Source organism: Varroa jacobsoni, unplaced genomic scaffold (assembly GCF_002532875.2).
Source record: "Varroa jacobsoni isolate VJ856 unplaced genomic scaffold, vjacob_1.0 contig02737, whole genome shotgun sequence".
Classification (NCBI taxonomy): Eukaryota; Metazoa; Arthropoda; class Arachnida; order Mesostigmata; family Varroidae; genus Varroa; species Varroa jacobsoni.
Genome location: NW_019214876.1, coordinates 27,792 through 43,386, shown reverse-complemented (window position 1 = coordinate 43,386; position 15,595 = coordinate 27,792). Strand labels below are relative to the sequence as shown.

At 39.5% G+C, this 15,595-nt stretch overlaps 2 protein-coding genes across 5 annotated transcripts in view; one reads left to right on the top strand and one right to left on the bottom strand.

The window, feature by feature from the left end:
* The first annotated feature begins 10,061 nt into the window (after positions 1–10,061).
* LOC111272610 (uncharacterized) lies at positions 10,062–15,391 on the top strand. Its single transcript, XM_022854170.2, has 3 exons — positions 10,062–10,120; positions 10,614–10,813; positions 12,384–15,391. Exons 2-3 carry the CDS (start codon positions 10,639–10,641, stop codon positions 13,700–13,702), a joined length of 1,494 nt encoding a protein of 497 aa, XP_022709905.1. The 5' UTR covers positions 10,062–10,120; positions 10,614–10,638; the 3' UTR covers positions 13,703–15,391.
* Positions 14,156–15,595, bottom strand: part of LOC111272611 (uncharacterized) — a 26,631-nt gene continuing 25,191 nt past the window's right edge. For all 4 annotated transcript variants that reach the window (XM_022854171.2, XM_022854173.2, XM_022854172.2 and 1 more), the window contains one exon: positions 14,156–14,352. In XM_022854171.2, coding sequence (XP_022709906.1) covers positions 14,237–14,352 — 116 coding nt within the window. In that variant the 3' untranslated portion in view covers positions 14,156–14,236. The remainder of the gene's footprint in view (positions 14,353–15,595) is intronic.

The following is a 15,595-nucleotide window of genomic DNA, read 5'->3' as shown; positions in this document are numbered from 1 at the left end:
GTCGTCTGAAGCAATTCTCAATCGCGATACCTCACGCGAAAGCTTGAAACAACAATTATTTAGGTTTTCTAAATTTATTTTATAAGTTATATTGATTTGTGGCGTAGCAACGAAATACTTAAAAATCCTATACGTTTTGTAAGCCTATACGTAGCCTTTGTTCTACTTAGCCTTTTCAGTTGTGATAAAAAAGACACCTTTGAATGCCTCCTCTAAAATGCTACATTTTAAGTAAGACAAAAGTAGTATGTACTACTTTATTTTGTTTCACTTCGTGTATTAAAATAGTTTTTTGGTAAAAAAAAATAATAAACTAGCAATGTGTGAATTGAGCTCCTTACATTTTCTCTGCGCATTCCAATATTCCAATAATTTCAAAACGTTTCCGCTGCTTTATAGATATATGAAACATAGGTACAGCTATAGTGAATTTGATTTTGCCGGGACTCGTGTGTTGCCACCGCAGCCCATGGCATCAGAAAGAGAGTAACAGATCGTAGAAACAGAAAAATTGATCAGCACCACGATAGGAGTGGTGCGCAGTTACTTTTTGCTCTAAGATTACGGTCTGTGGTAAGGTGTTTGACAGAGATTGTGGAGGAAGCTGCGTTATTACCGAAGCCGATATCTTTCGTCTATTCCAGGCCTGAACAATGAGGTAGGATGTCAAAGGTAGCGGCGAGTGTCCTCAGCCAAGTTGCACAAGCCTCTGCTCGGGCTTGCTCATAGTCTACCGCGCTTAGCCCAATTCAGGCTCGAAGCCGTTGTTCACCGAACGGATATGAGGCATAAGTTTAAAGCTTGTTTTTAAGCAGTTTAAAGTTTGGGGGGCGGGAAACGTGTATTCCGATGTCTGCTTCTATGTGGGAAGCTGCAATTAGAGGGGCGTCGAGGTGCGCACCGAAGGGAGGATATAGCCATAGTAGTGAATGGCAAAGAATCCGATTCGAACAAACATGATGGGTACCACAGCGTTTTGGAGAGTGTGCCAGAATATTGACAATAATCGGACAATCTCTTACCGCAAACCCTGAGCGGCTGTTAATCGGCTGACTGTCTGGAAGATTAGCCCTGGTTCAGAGCACGCATAATTTTAAATCGTATGGTAGGACACGTACTGCGTACGTAATACGGCCGTGTTGCAGCGCGAAGTTCTGACGCCACCACTAAGTAATAAATATGTATCATCAGTCAGTAAATTTTTGCGCAAGTACCAGTAATTCTTCTAGAACGAATTCTTAATAACTAGCCCTTAGTAAATCGAAGGCGAGAGAGAAAATATATGTAATAACATACATTACTTAACAGACAAGTAAAAAAACATCTTAAATGTTAACAGCACATTAGTTAACGTTAAGGCGAAATTACAAATTGGTACCGGCAGTTGCGGCCCAACAACAATGATTCCAGTTATTATGTGTCTTGAATACGTCTACCGCTCCGTTTATTTGTTTAAACCCTATTGAAAAGAAACGCTCTGCTTTGTCAATCTTATTTAACATTTTCTGGTCATCTTGCTTTATAAATTCAGGTACGTGTCCTTCCACAGTGTATGTGCATACTTATCGTATGAAGTTCTTGTACTTCGCGTAGATCATGATCTTCCTCTATATTTGACAACTGTTACGTGTATTTTTTAATAGGAAAGGTTCGTTGCTTGTAAAGTTATATATAAAATTGTGTAAGTTATGTATAAGAACACAGGTCAGTGCCATACAAGTTCATGCTGTTTAAGTGACAGCGACATTCACCTCAGTCCTTAAAGTTACCAAAAACCATTTAATGACTCCTCGAATCTATCCATTTCCTGCACATCTTCTACTACTAAGCATACTTTTACAATATTAGTGTAGTCGTAAACATGTAGCAAAGTCCTAGGCATAACACACACATACACATATATATAGAAGAGGGTCAAAACACTCTTTAGTACAGACAACTTTATTTGACTTGAGAATGAGAGGAGACCCATTTACTCGACTTCGAGAGCTTCTGTCTTTTAGTATCCAATTTACTAATTTCTTCCCTATGCCAGATTTTGGTAAAATAACTAGAGAACCTTACCGACTAAAACGCAGATCTAAAATAAGACTCTAAAATGGAGACTAGATACCCATAGATCCAGAGCTCACTGCTCTGGGGTGCCTGGCCTTCGCCAATACTCTCGTGACGAAGTGGGCCCATCCATCACGCAGCGGGAACGATGTAAGTTCATTGAACTGGAAGTAAACTGTTACTCCGTTGATCCTAGGGTTCAGTACAAATTCTAGTGGCTACAGTGCAGCTGAGTCTGCGATGCAATGTTATACTTGACGGAGAGCATTTTTATTTTATATGTGGCCTGCTTCTGTACTGGAAGTTGTATCGTCACTTTGCCATTAATTGGCTATGACGAAGAAGGTAAGACCGAGGTACCAATTGGTACAGCATTAGTCGATGTCCTATACTAGCGATTACAATTTCATCGCAATGCTCGAACACTTTTGTTGTCCTACTCCCGTTGTCTGACCGCTTAGAGAAGATAGGTTGACAAATATTGTTTCTTTATTAGACACACTTGATCTATTTTTCTCATGGTCCCTTTCTACAAAACCTATTTTCCTATTTTTCTGTTATCCTTTTGTATATATAGTTCTTGGTATACCTGAAACGAATCTAGTTAATATTAGCACATGTCCTAGTTTGCTTTAAACGTAGAATTTTTTTCTAAATAAATCGATAATAGACAATTATTATTTACATATTGCCTTGCTAGTTATGACACTTCAATCTGTTACTGTTGTCAGCCTCCGCACATACACATACACATACACATACGTATGTATAAATGCTAAACTAGCAAATTGATGAAATATGAAAATACTAAGGGGAAAATAAGATGGTACGTGCTTCGAATCGGACTACATAATAGCAAAGGCTTAAAATCATTTTTTACTATGACGCCAGAAGAAGAAGAAGACTTATTCGAGTTATCTTATTGCGGAACTATCATTTAAAATGTTTGCATTGTGCTTTAAATTATTTTCCCTTAGCTCGAAGACTACATAGGTTATAAATTATCTAAATATATTTTAAATGTTACAAACGAGCCCTGGGTTATGATAAAGTTTCAGCATGTAGGTTGACTTTATATATTCTTATGAAGCATTCGTGTAGTCTAAGGAACAAGTTAATAGTTAGTGAACAATTACTCTAATCTGTTACGCAAGTTGTTATATACTTCATAGTATATATATATATATATAAATAATACTTTATGCGTCAGATGGCATATTCTAGATATTTTAAGGACAAACGAGGCTTTTCTCATATTCTATGTACTTGTTTGTTTATAACATTATAATATTTCGGTATTTGCATTACGTTGTAGGTTCTAAACTTCTAGATCGTACATGTCGACAGGGAGAGATAGGAGCCACGTCAAATACTAGGCACAAGCTCACCAGGAAAGTACGAGTGGGAGGTTAGCCTAGGGATACGAAATGTATACACGGACCCGTTGTACGATATGAAAAATTTGCAGAACTACAAACGTCAAACAATATGAAAGCTTATTCTGTTTCGCAAACAGCCTGAACACTTTTACAGGGAGAGTATACTAGCCCTATTCACTGATCTCGGTTTTAAACCAAAAGGTTTTACGTCTCCAATGAACGGCTGATGGAGCAGTCGATCCAAACCAGCAGGTAACTGTTCAATAATGCTGATAGACGACGTCATGCTGAAGCACGCATATACTTAGCGTGCCCGTAAATTAGCTTTGTATGTAGAGCATTACGTTTATAAATTTTACTTTGACGGTGATCTTTTTTAATAGAGCATTATTATTAGCAGATTGTCAGGCCAGTTATTTACAGTCTGATGGTATTAGACAAATGTCTGCGTAACGTCGAGGTGAAGATCATTCCTTTGACTGATTCGTGCGAGCCACCAGTACCTATCATTCCTATTACTTAGTCTAAATCGATTTGCCTGTGAGCTAATAAGGAACCAGTAGCCATGCAGACCTGTGTACACTTCGGGCTCCTTGAAGACAGAGGCTTTGCAACAGATGCAACAAACGTGTGCTAAGGGCGGGAGGACGCGAGGAAAATATTCAGATGGATGGTGATAACGTTTGTTCGAATGTGTCTACATAATGTACCAAGAGAACTTAATTGATTTTAATTTTAAGTAAATTAACGCTATGGAAGATAAGCCAAACCGGCTCGAACAATTAGCCCGTTCAACTAAAGTTCATGCCGGAAAATTATGATATGATCCTTGAAAAATCCACTCATTTTACAAAAAGATTATACATTTATAACGTCACTTGCTTTCACTGGGTCTTTTCAAACGTTATCGGCAATTCTTTGTTTCGCTTTAATCTACGTGCGCCGCTGTTGACTCTTTATTATTTAAAGTACGTGAAGATAATAGCATCTAATGCTAACAATACAATACTAATTATAAATAACATACAAACATAAGATAGATCGGTGCAAGTAAATTCTGCATGTGAACTATTTTAAGACTCAGCAGTGTTTACATATTTAAAGCTAGATCTGTCGCTACTTTTTATGAACGGTATTCTCTTATTAAGTTATGGCATCGAGTATCACACCTACCCTTTTTGTATATGTACATAAATAAGAAGTATAAGCATGCACTTTCGATAGAGGTACTTATACTGGTTTCCGCGCACGCATGAAGATCCACACATTAGGAAACTATAGCTTGAAGCAAGCCATGCGTGAAAAAGTCGAGGTACCTACGATTTTCTTCTGTTAAAACCAGTTACTTAAACTAAATATGGAGGTCACTTCCGAAAACACAGCAGAGTCTGGTCGTTAGCAAGCGTGGACAAGACTTTATAGACTTTGTATCTTGGCGAAGCTCCATGTGGTAATATTCAGTCCGGCGGAGCACCGGACTGACCGCTTTTCCTTGAGGATTAATATTACGCCCTAGAGAGAAAAATGGTCAGTGAGACCTATATTGTACTGACGCTGCACATTTCAAACGCTTGTCGTCCGCCGCGGATGGATCGTTTCCAAAATCGTTATAATATTATTCACTTCAGCGGAAGTAATTTTTCTGATGCTGCCTGACAAGACCAACTCGAGCTGTCTCAGTCGACCTTACGAATCAGAAGATTTAGTCCGAATCTGATACTGGACGACCGTTTTGGTTTTGCAGTATATTATATGGCTCACGACTCTGTAGGAATGGTCCCTAGGTGGTAGGCCACACTGACCGATGAAACTGCTACGCTGCTTCACCCCTGAAGTTTTCTATTAAAAAAAACAATGTGATTAGATTGGTTGGCTGCTTAGTGACAGTCAATCTAGTTCCTATGCCCTCGATCTACGGCAGTTTGCGAGAAACGTTTTGTATTGCCAGTCGCCGATAACCTGCGTGCTATATATTATACAAACATGTTTTATACAAACAGTAAGACCCTTTTATAGAACTAGTCAGTTAGCCATCAAATGGTATGTAATGAATTTTTGGACATCAATATATTTGTATTGACATTTTCATGTACTCTGTATTGAAACATACGTCTTAGGTTGAAACGAAAAAGTGTAAAAAGAAGTGAAAACATGCCCAATAGTAGCGGTAGTCCAGTTTAAACTGATCGCACGCAAATTTGATTTCTAAAGTGGCAAGCGGAAACATTACGCGGTAGCTAGCAACGCTCGTACAACGAACAGATATCTCACACTAACGACGTAGACTACAATATAGGGAGTCCCAATAATCCGTTTTCGCTCACTTTCCGTCGTTTGAGTCTGACTTGGCTATCTAGAAAGGGAAGTGTCGTTTCTTTATCCCTATGTATAGTCTCTGCTTACAGTTGCTTGCGATAGATCTGCAAGGCGAAGATGTATTCTGGCATGATGCAAAACAGAACCTGTAATCGAATCTAACCACTGGCGCGTAGAAAACCCTTTGCGCGTTTAAGTTCCGAAAGGTCTCCTAAAGGATACTTCAAAGCTCTACGGCGTTTGGAATTTTCTGACTACCTGAGGCAGCTAAGGCGGCTTCTACAGAGAGTACGTACTTCAACTGCATCTAATAATTTTCCGCAGGAGATGCGAGTACTACAATAAGCATAGAATATGCTAACTGAATAGAAGACCATCTGAGAATGCGGAAACAATCTCCTTTATGGCCTTATTTGTGCCGTCCCAATTCACAGCACGCTAATCGAAGGCTAATATGCATATGTATCTAACACACGGTACGTAATCGATATTTTGGAGTGGAAGCTGATGGTACAGCTCTTTTTCCTTTCCTTCTGATCTAATGATATCTCTGCATTAGGGCTTTCGGTTGCAAGACATCACTTCATAGTCATTCGGCACGCTTTCGACGGTTAAAACGGCGCGGGGGGGGGGTCAGTTCGCAAACGCACTGGCAAAAATAAATCGATGTCCGAGTGCGTAAATATTATTTTGTGCAGGGACCCAGATTAAAAATGGCCATAAAAAGCAATTAATATTCTTTGTGAGCCTTTCCTAGTTCTGTTGGTGACACGACCCGTCTTTATGGGTCGTTTACGTAAGGCCATTCTTTGTTGAACAAGGCTTCGGTCCTGGATATATTTGTTAGTCCTAATCGGACACCAATTAGGAAAGGACTTTGTTTGATACTACTTTTCATCTAAGAAGCGTTTCGAAGAATCTGTTTTAAACGTATGAAACAACTGCAAGGAAAGGGTTAAATGTCCTGACTGTCAATTAAGTTCATAGTTAAGTTAGTGGCTTTGAGGGATCGCAAATGATTTAAGACAAGTAAGTACTTGACATATCTGTATCCGCATATGTGAAACTAATATATCAGCATTTTTTTCTGGCCTAGGGATACTCCTTATTCTAACAAGGCTGTTTAACAATTAATTTACGAAATCGAATTTTATATAGTCGTGTTTTGAAGAAGTCACTGAATAATAACCTGACAAAATTTAGTTACGAAAATGTGTATCCACTTGCGCATGTATTCAAATGGCTAGAACCTACTTTCGGTCAATAATAAATAAACCTGACTAATAAAAAAAGAAAATGGCGAGATTCATTCGGTTTCTTGTTTAAGGAATAACGGAAAAGTTGCATTTTAAAAGAGGTAACAACTAAAGACTTACCACTGATCCATACCAGCCGAAGTACTCCTCTCCATGATGGAGCACTCTAAAAATTGTACTTATGTTACAAGCATTATAGTAGACATTAGTTGGTGCGAAGCATCATGAGTATTAAATGAACTTATCGTAGTACCCATTTGATAGCATCATTTCTAAGCTTATTCGATTCTAAAAATGCCACTTGATAGATTTACCTACTTAGCCGAAATGAAGCAGGTCACTGTATTTAAGCTGACTGTGGTTGAAAGATTCGGAAACGTATCTTGATACGATTTTCGCCTAAAAATTCTGCAGAAAATTTATTAACTTGCAATAAATACTCGTCTCGTTAAGTTACAGTACTCAAAAATACGGGGAAGCATTGCTTGTAATGCTGAATATAAGCGAAAACTATTCTGATTCACTGCCATGTAGTATATATATGTGTGTATGAGCGTATGTATGTATGAATAGTTTTAGGTATAATTTCGACTCAAATATATGGACACAGTTAAAGCTAAGCGAACGGCGTTTTTTTGACCATTAGTTAGTAGTAGTCATTTATTGGATGCTTCGTCCCCGTATGTGCCGTTAACAGATTGGCTACGATGCTGAGCTGAAATAGTGGGCATTCATTTCTTGGTCGCAAAAAGCGACGAAAACACTCAGGCCCTAGACAAGAGCCAGCTCCACGTAGCAGGATCAACGTGCCCTCTTAGCACTCGAAGTTTCTCGTTGTTATCGCGTGCCAAGTAAAAAGGTCTGGCACAGCCGCTAGTGTCGTGTTTATTCAATCTTCGCGTATGAGTAATTTCGGCTAGATCGTTTGCATGACTGCAGTAAGTAACAACTAACACACATATTAATTGGTCGGTAATTTATACTGGAAAGTTTTTTTTTTTTTGTTTTTATATCTAATACTTAAACTTCTTACTACAAATAACATTAATTCATTTAATTGAGACTATTTTATTTATTTGAATATACGTACACATTTATTATTCTGAACCGTCTTTGGATTACGAATTACATTTAATTTGCATTATCTTTTATGTATCGCATAGGAGATCCTATATTGGCTTCTTAGCAGATCTATTTTCTATGTGTCAACACAGAGAAACAAGAGAATTTCTTAAACGAATAAAATCCTGAATGCCCTAAACTATAATAAAAGAAACAGGTTGAGGGCGCAGAAACCTAATTTATGTAGGCCGTTGCGCTGTCTCCTTACGACATCTCTAACGAGGAGTGAACTTTACCGAACAGTTTGGTAGTCTAGTTCTACAGAAAACCTATGTGTATCCTTAAAACGCTGCTACCGGAACTACTAACCTTTTAATAAATACGCACAATGGTAATAATAGCATGTTTTCAGGTTAACGAACATAATTAGGCGAGCTTTTACCGCCCCGTTCGTGCTAAAGAGATAGTCATATGGAGCATAGGGAATTTTAGTGCTAATGCTTTCAAATGAGAACGTCCCAAGACTTAAAGGTTCCATGTATATAGAATTTTAGGACAAAACAGTCCTTTTTGGTTTTGCAGGGCAGTGAAATATACTACAAAAGCAAATACACCGAGACAGTGCGGGACGACACCGTAGTCTGCTCAAGTCGAGCTAAAAAGGTTTAGCTTATGCCGATTTGTGTGCTAGTAAATAAATACCTAGAATAAAAATAGTACTTAAATAGTAGGACGAAAAAGGAGTTCGCGATAAACAGCGAGGGTTCTAAAAAAAGTGAGAAAACATATCTTTGATTTGTGCATTCTGTGCCGTGTTATGGGTCCTAGAGCCGTCAGCCTGTATTGCCCGAGTCGGACCGAGAAACATTTGTTTTTGAAAAAGTCAATGCCGTACACGTTCTTATTCTAGAAGCTAATCATGTAATACATATCTCCTAGAAATATACGCTTTTTGCACTTTATCGTAGTACTCTCGTTTCATCTTCTGGAGGGAAACGATGAGAAATCTCTAACTAAACAAGCAGTGCGTTTCTTAACTTTTTCTGCGGTAGCTGGTTTGATAATTTGATCTAGTTTTAAATATTCCAAATACAAATTCCATTCTACCGAAACAGTTTCAGTTGGCACCTGGAGCAATGTCAGCTTTAGCATTGAGTATCCAGTGTAGATGCTTTCGTCCCTACTGTTACTTCACACGGACACTCGAGGTAACCTCTAAAAGCAACAACGTAGAACGTACACAAAATGAAGTATTCTAACATTAATTATGTGTCCGGAGCTCAGTTATTGTACATGGCAAGTTTACAGGTTTGAGTGTTCTATGAAGAAGTAAAATTTTTACATCGACCACGACCATCGATCGAAAACCACCCGAAATATAATGTTTGATATTGTATCAGCTGTTCTATATCGAACGCATAAATATAAGCTGATTTGTTCCAGTCCAAATAATAAGGCCCCTATGATATAAGGAAACTAATCTTCTACTAGAAATATAGGCCTTTTGAGACGGCGCATTAATCCATCAAGATTTTTCATTAAAATTAAAGGTACACGTCTTTCTCTAAAACTATTGGAATTACTACGCAGTTGGCTTTTTCTAGTGAATGACCAGTAAAGCAAACATTTTTTGCTTTACATTTCTATCGGACACTTTTTTTTATTGCTCACCACTAATAATAGTTTAGAATAAGATTCGCTTTGTAGGCAATTAAAGCTGACGTTGTGTCGGCTTTGCTGTCTGTCATCACGTGAGTCGGAAGGACTGTTTTAGAAGATGCTGCTGTAAAGCCACCAGCATCAAAGATTCTTCGTTAAAAAAGACTCTATTAATCTATCATGATCTCTTGCCAGAGACTCCTTGCTTTCGATTGCAGGATATTCTAAAGCTAAACACTCGTTTCAAGGCGTCAACTGCGTCTCACGGGTATAAAAATTTTGTCGTAAATGTTTATAGTTTCAAATAACTGCTTTTGCACGCAGGGCATATATTTGGCGTGCGTTGCGAAACGAGGCAGTTGAAGCCTCATCTCTACTTGGCGGAGATTTCAGGTAAGGAATTCACGTCCTCCCCGTTTTACTGAAGGTAACAGTTGGCACCTAATAAGGCCACAGGTGGCTACAGCACTAAGGAAATTGTGGCCTGGAACGTGGGCAGCGTTTTCTGTCTCTATCAGCCGTGTGGTTATTTTAGATCAAAAAGTTTACCGGGTTTAATGTACAAGTATGTTGCGCATACATCCATAATAATTTACATGGCTTCACAGCGAATAACGCTAAAAGCGAGGAGGCGTGTGTGAAATAACTGCCTTCACATCTGCATTACATTTACATTGCTATTAAGGCTATAAGTGAATCATAGGACAAATTAACTAAGTGGAAGACTCTCCCATTGTACTAATACTATGTTTTATTAGATTTTCGAAGATAGCTTGCATTCAAGGTAGGACTGTATGAGGGTTGGCTCGAAGGATAATGATTCTTCATTCTTCCTTCCGTTTTTGCATGTCAAGCACGCCTTTATAAATAACATCGTTTTTATTAGTTGTACATACATACCGCCATTCGTCATGAAAGAGGCTGGTGCGTACGTCATTCTGTGCTGTTTTGTGGCTGGCTCATGCGAAGCTGTTACCTTAACACCAGAATCTGAAGATCTTTTCGGTGGCCAAGGGACGTTTGCGCAACCTGCATGGCCACTTAGGTGGCCTTTCCAATGGATACCGTGCCGCATTGCCTTGATACGTAAGTTTTTCATACTTGCGAACGACAAAAAGGGTATTCAACTTGCTCATTATGAGGAAGCGCTGTACAAGTTCAGTAGTTTTTCCTAGTAAATAGATAACGGATGCTGATGTTGCCACATGCTTCGTGCTCTTTAGGGAATACACTTTTATTCTTACTTGATTAGTGGTGTGAACCCGGTTAACTTAATAGTTTCATAAGGATTTGGTAAGCTGGTTGGAGAAACGATGTCAACTATTTTGTGTTACGTTCTGTTTCGCTTGTTTCTAACGTGGGCTGCTCAACCTAAACATTTTAGTTCGAAGAAGTGAGTTTGTGTATGGTCAAGATATCGTATGTTGTGTAGCTTAAATTAGGCAACTTAAAAGTTGTAGTTGATATTGATGTTAAAATTTTGCTGGCACAAGAATTGACTAGCGGATATAAAGATGCAGTCATAAATCCAAGTATTTTTTGTTTTATCTGCATAGTTGCATCGGTCTGTATAGCGAAAAAGAAACTAGGCTGGCTGGTAAAGGTATCAAAGCCGCTTCGGAACGCAACCAAACGAAAGAAGTTAACATTAAGTAATATTTACATTTAAATTGCAAACATGATTGACTAAGTAACGGAATAATAATAATAGATAGACTAATGAATATGTACACGATACTAATTACGAGATCTTATTGCACGCTGTGTGCTTCTAGAACTGGGTACCCCATTCGCTAGTGATTTTCTACGATATTGAGTTTTAACTGCACAAAAATGTTTCTGTTGGCATCTGCTTAACTTACTTTAATTATCCGAGTATAGGCAAGTCAGTTTTAAGAATCCTCCAGCTTCGGCAATGCGTCGAATCTAGTAGCGATCAAGAGAAAAAATGGAATGGAAAAAATTGGCGTTCTCTTTGTTGTACGTTGATCAGCCGTTTAGAGCGGTCACTGATCCTTAACCATTCGTTTAATGACCAAGAAACTAATGGATAATGGTTATATTAGAATTTGTTCACGATTACCTGAATTTTCTCATGTACAGGCCACCAAATTACGTGTGTCCTTGACGTGACACAAAATCATACAGATCCGTCTACACACATCTTTAGATATGAGATAAAGGTGGTTCTCCCGACATGCCTCCATCCTGGAGAACATCTCAAAAGCGTCGTAGATCAAACAAATTCCAAATATCTGTTAAACACGTTTTTCTCCATATTTAAAACGCGAAAAAGATTCAGCAGAATCGCTAGTGCCTACAAGAAGTCGCGATACACTGTGACTTATAGTGATGTAATGATTAGTAGTTTATGGTCGATGTACACGTTTAAATATGCTTTTGGATTGCTAAAGATATCTGTCGAAGCTAGCAAGAAGAAGTGTGCTTACAGTTAGGACAAATGTCCGTTTACTGCTAGAGCTTCTTTGCACATTTTATCACTGCTACTTTTACCTTTTAGTCCGATTTCGCTTTTTACTATATATTCTTTACAGCATATGTGGATGAGATGCTTCTTGTGTGAAGTTCTGGGTGAAAGGTACGCTATTACAAATGAAACTATAAGAAATCTATACTCATTTATGTTATTTTGCAGACCCTGATTCTACAGATTGCCATTCAAACAGGCCCAAGGAGGTGTCGGATAAACACCAACGCGATGATTCTGAACAAAGTTTGTCAGATTCACGTTCTGAGAAAATACGACCAATCACCACAACTGCCGTTCCCGAAGGAATTTTACGCCTTGAAAGTGGCCCGAAGCAGAGTTCTATCACCCCTGATGGAATCCCGAGCCATGACGATGCGTGGAAGCCCAGTTCCACTACTCCCGGAGAAACCTTAGACCGTGAAGACGGTGCGATGGTCGGTTCCACGACTGCCGAAGAAATTTTAGCTCGTGAAAACGATTTGAAGCTTAATTCCGATATTCCCGTAGGAATCCTAGGCCATGAAGATGGCCCAAAACTGAGTTCCACAACATCCGAAAGCATCGGAGGCCGAGAAAATGTCTCGAAGCCCAGTTTTACCACTCCCGAAGAAATCCTAGGGCATGAAGACGGTCCGAAACCATGTACTATAAACCACAGTAAAATCGTAGGCCATGAAGATAGTGCAGAAACTAGTTCCACTACCCCCGGAGGAATCGTATGCCTTGAAGACAACTCAAAGCTTAGTTCCGTTTCTCCTGAAGGAACCGTAAGCTATGAACTTGGCCCGAAGTTCAGTTCCGTTACTCCCAGCGGCATTCAAAATTATGAAGATGCTTTGAAACCTAGTTCTACAACTTTCGAACGAATCGTTGGCGCTGCAGATGGTTCGAGGCTTAATTCTACCACATTCAGAAGGATTCTAAGCGGCAAAGATAGTCCCCTGCCAAAGTTGACCAGCGCCGGAGAAATCATGGGCCGTGAACACGGATTGAAGCCGAGTTTCATCACTCTCGGTAGAATTCTCAGCACCGAAGATGGTACGAAGCGTAGTTCCATTACTCCCGGAAGAGTAGTAGATCGAGAAGGTGATCCGAAGCCCAGCTCCACTGTTCTTTCAGGAGCCCTAAACCTTGAAGACGGGCTGAAGCCGAGTTCTAGCCTTCCCGGAAGAATCGTAGATCGAGAAGGTGGTCCAAAGCCCAGCTCCACTGGCCTTGCAAGAACCCTAAACCTTGAAGACGGACCGAAGCCGAACTTTATCACTCCCGGAGAAATCATGGGCCGCGAAGGTGGACCGAAGTCTAGTCTTATTACCCTCAGAGGAGTCTTGGGCCGTAAAATAGGTCGAAGCCAAGCTCCGCCACCTTCGAAGGAATTATCAACCCTAAAGGCAGTTCCAAGTCAAGTTCCACTATATTCGGAGGACCAACAGGTGCTGAAGACGGACCGAAACCCAGCTCCACTATACCCGGAGAGACCCTAGGCCGTGAAGGTGGTCCGAAGCCGAGTTCTATCACCTTCGAAGAAATCATGGACCGTGGAAACGGAACGACGCCATACTCCAGTACCCTCGAAGAGGTCAAGGGCCTTGAAGACGGACCGAAGCTGAACTCTACAACCCCCGAAGGAATCCCAAGCCGTGGGGGTAATACGAAGCTCTGTTCTACGACGCCAAAGGAAGTCGTAGGCCGTGAAGGCGGCCCGAAGCTCAGTTCTACCACTCCTGGAAGAATCCTTGGATGTATGATGAGTAATTGGTGGTAACGTGGATTAAAAAACTACAATTGAAATTACCGACTCTGGAAAAGTACGCGAAATTAATTTAAGTGTAGATTATAACTGAGTGTCTCCTAAACATTCCTTAGCAGATAATAAATATTAATATACTAACAATGGAACAGTAGCCCAGCAGGGCAAATACACAAAAACAACTAGATAGGGCAATAACATTTTGTGAGTTTACTATTCGTTTAATTATTCGAAGATAAATGTAATTATAAGTATATGATGGACCATTTTAGTTTCCTCGCTGCTTCGTATCTCTGAATGAGAACCGTGGTTTTTCGACAAACTCAAGTCTATCACCTGATGACGGCACTGGTTGACTTGATTCTGAAAATGCGAATACCCTCGCTGAGAGCAAATGAGAATACACATGAGTTAGTTAAGAAATGACGCCTTGGCTTATAACCCAATCAGAGTAGATAACTCTCTAAGTTTAATCAGTTGCAACCATATTTACGGTTCGCGTTCAGGGTGTTTTTTTTCTTGCTACTATTGAGAATCAAAACTTCCACACAATGTTTGAATACTGAGAAACATTTATAAAGGACTTATATTTCCTCTATATAAATTCAATTGTTGGAATCCTCACAAGCATTCGCATCGTTTCGATATTAAACTAACCTATCTCATGTTCTGTTAAGCAGACATATAATAATAAGCAGTCGAGGCAAAAAAACTTATGTAGCTTTTTAGCTAGCGATCTGAGGTAGTTAGTTGAGGTCAATGGAGTACAACCTGTTTGCTAGAGTTCAGACAGAAGAAGAGATTAGATCTGTTCACTCATTACATACCGTGTGCTTTTCCATGAAACTGATTTTTATAGATGGAGGCTGACTCGTCTAAAGTTCGAAACAAAGAATTAAAGATGTGCATAGAGCGTAGTTGTCTGCATCTAGCAGCGCATAAACAATGTAAGAACGAATGCTCTACTCAAGATTCACAGATTTGTGCAGTTAGAACCAGTTATGTCAGAATAACGATCAAAAAACGATGCAGATAGATAAAGGGAACCTTTGTGGATTATGTAGATAAGGGTAGCCTTCTCTGTAACTTGTGCTGACAGAATAATCAGACTTCTGTCATCGTAGTGTTAAATTTACCGTTCGAATATGACTGGTTAAATACAGAAACGCAACGGTTCACAAAAAGCCACAGCCTCTGCTTAGACGACTTATGGCACTTATGTGGGGCCATGTGATCCTGACGATCCTTCATCCATCCTTGTATATGAACAAATCTTTTGTTACAATATGACGCCTGCACGTAGGCAAAGTATCTGTTCCGGTTTTACTCAATCTCCACTATACTTAATTTTAAAGAAATGATCTAGTGTAATAAATTGTGGAACGACAACGTAAAGCCCCACACTTCTTTGTAGAGCACGAAATCTGCCTCTTTCTATACAGTCACCCTGTACTGCTAGTGTGGTCCTAGGGTGGTGTCCGCCCATCGCCCACCGTCGGGATATAAACAATTCAGTACTTCAGCCTCCAGTGGCTTTTCAATTTTCAAAAACATTTGCATAAGGCTAACAGTGCTTGGCTCTGGTCCAACAACATCTCAAACATTAATGCATTGAAGAGATTTGCCT

What these genes read in the sequence shown, in the direction of transcription:
- LOC111272610 (XM_022854170.2), top strand. Translation starts at nt 10,639, where the DNA reads ATGAAAGAGGCTGGTGCGTACGTCATTCTGTGCTGTTTTGTGGCTGGC. An exon ending in GTGCCGCATTGCCTTGATAC is followed by an intron (nt 10,814 to 12,383) that starts GTAAGTTTTTCA and finishes GTTATTTTGCAG; the next exon opens with ACCCTGATTCTACAGATTGC.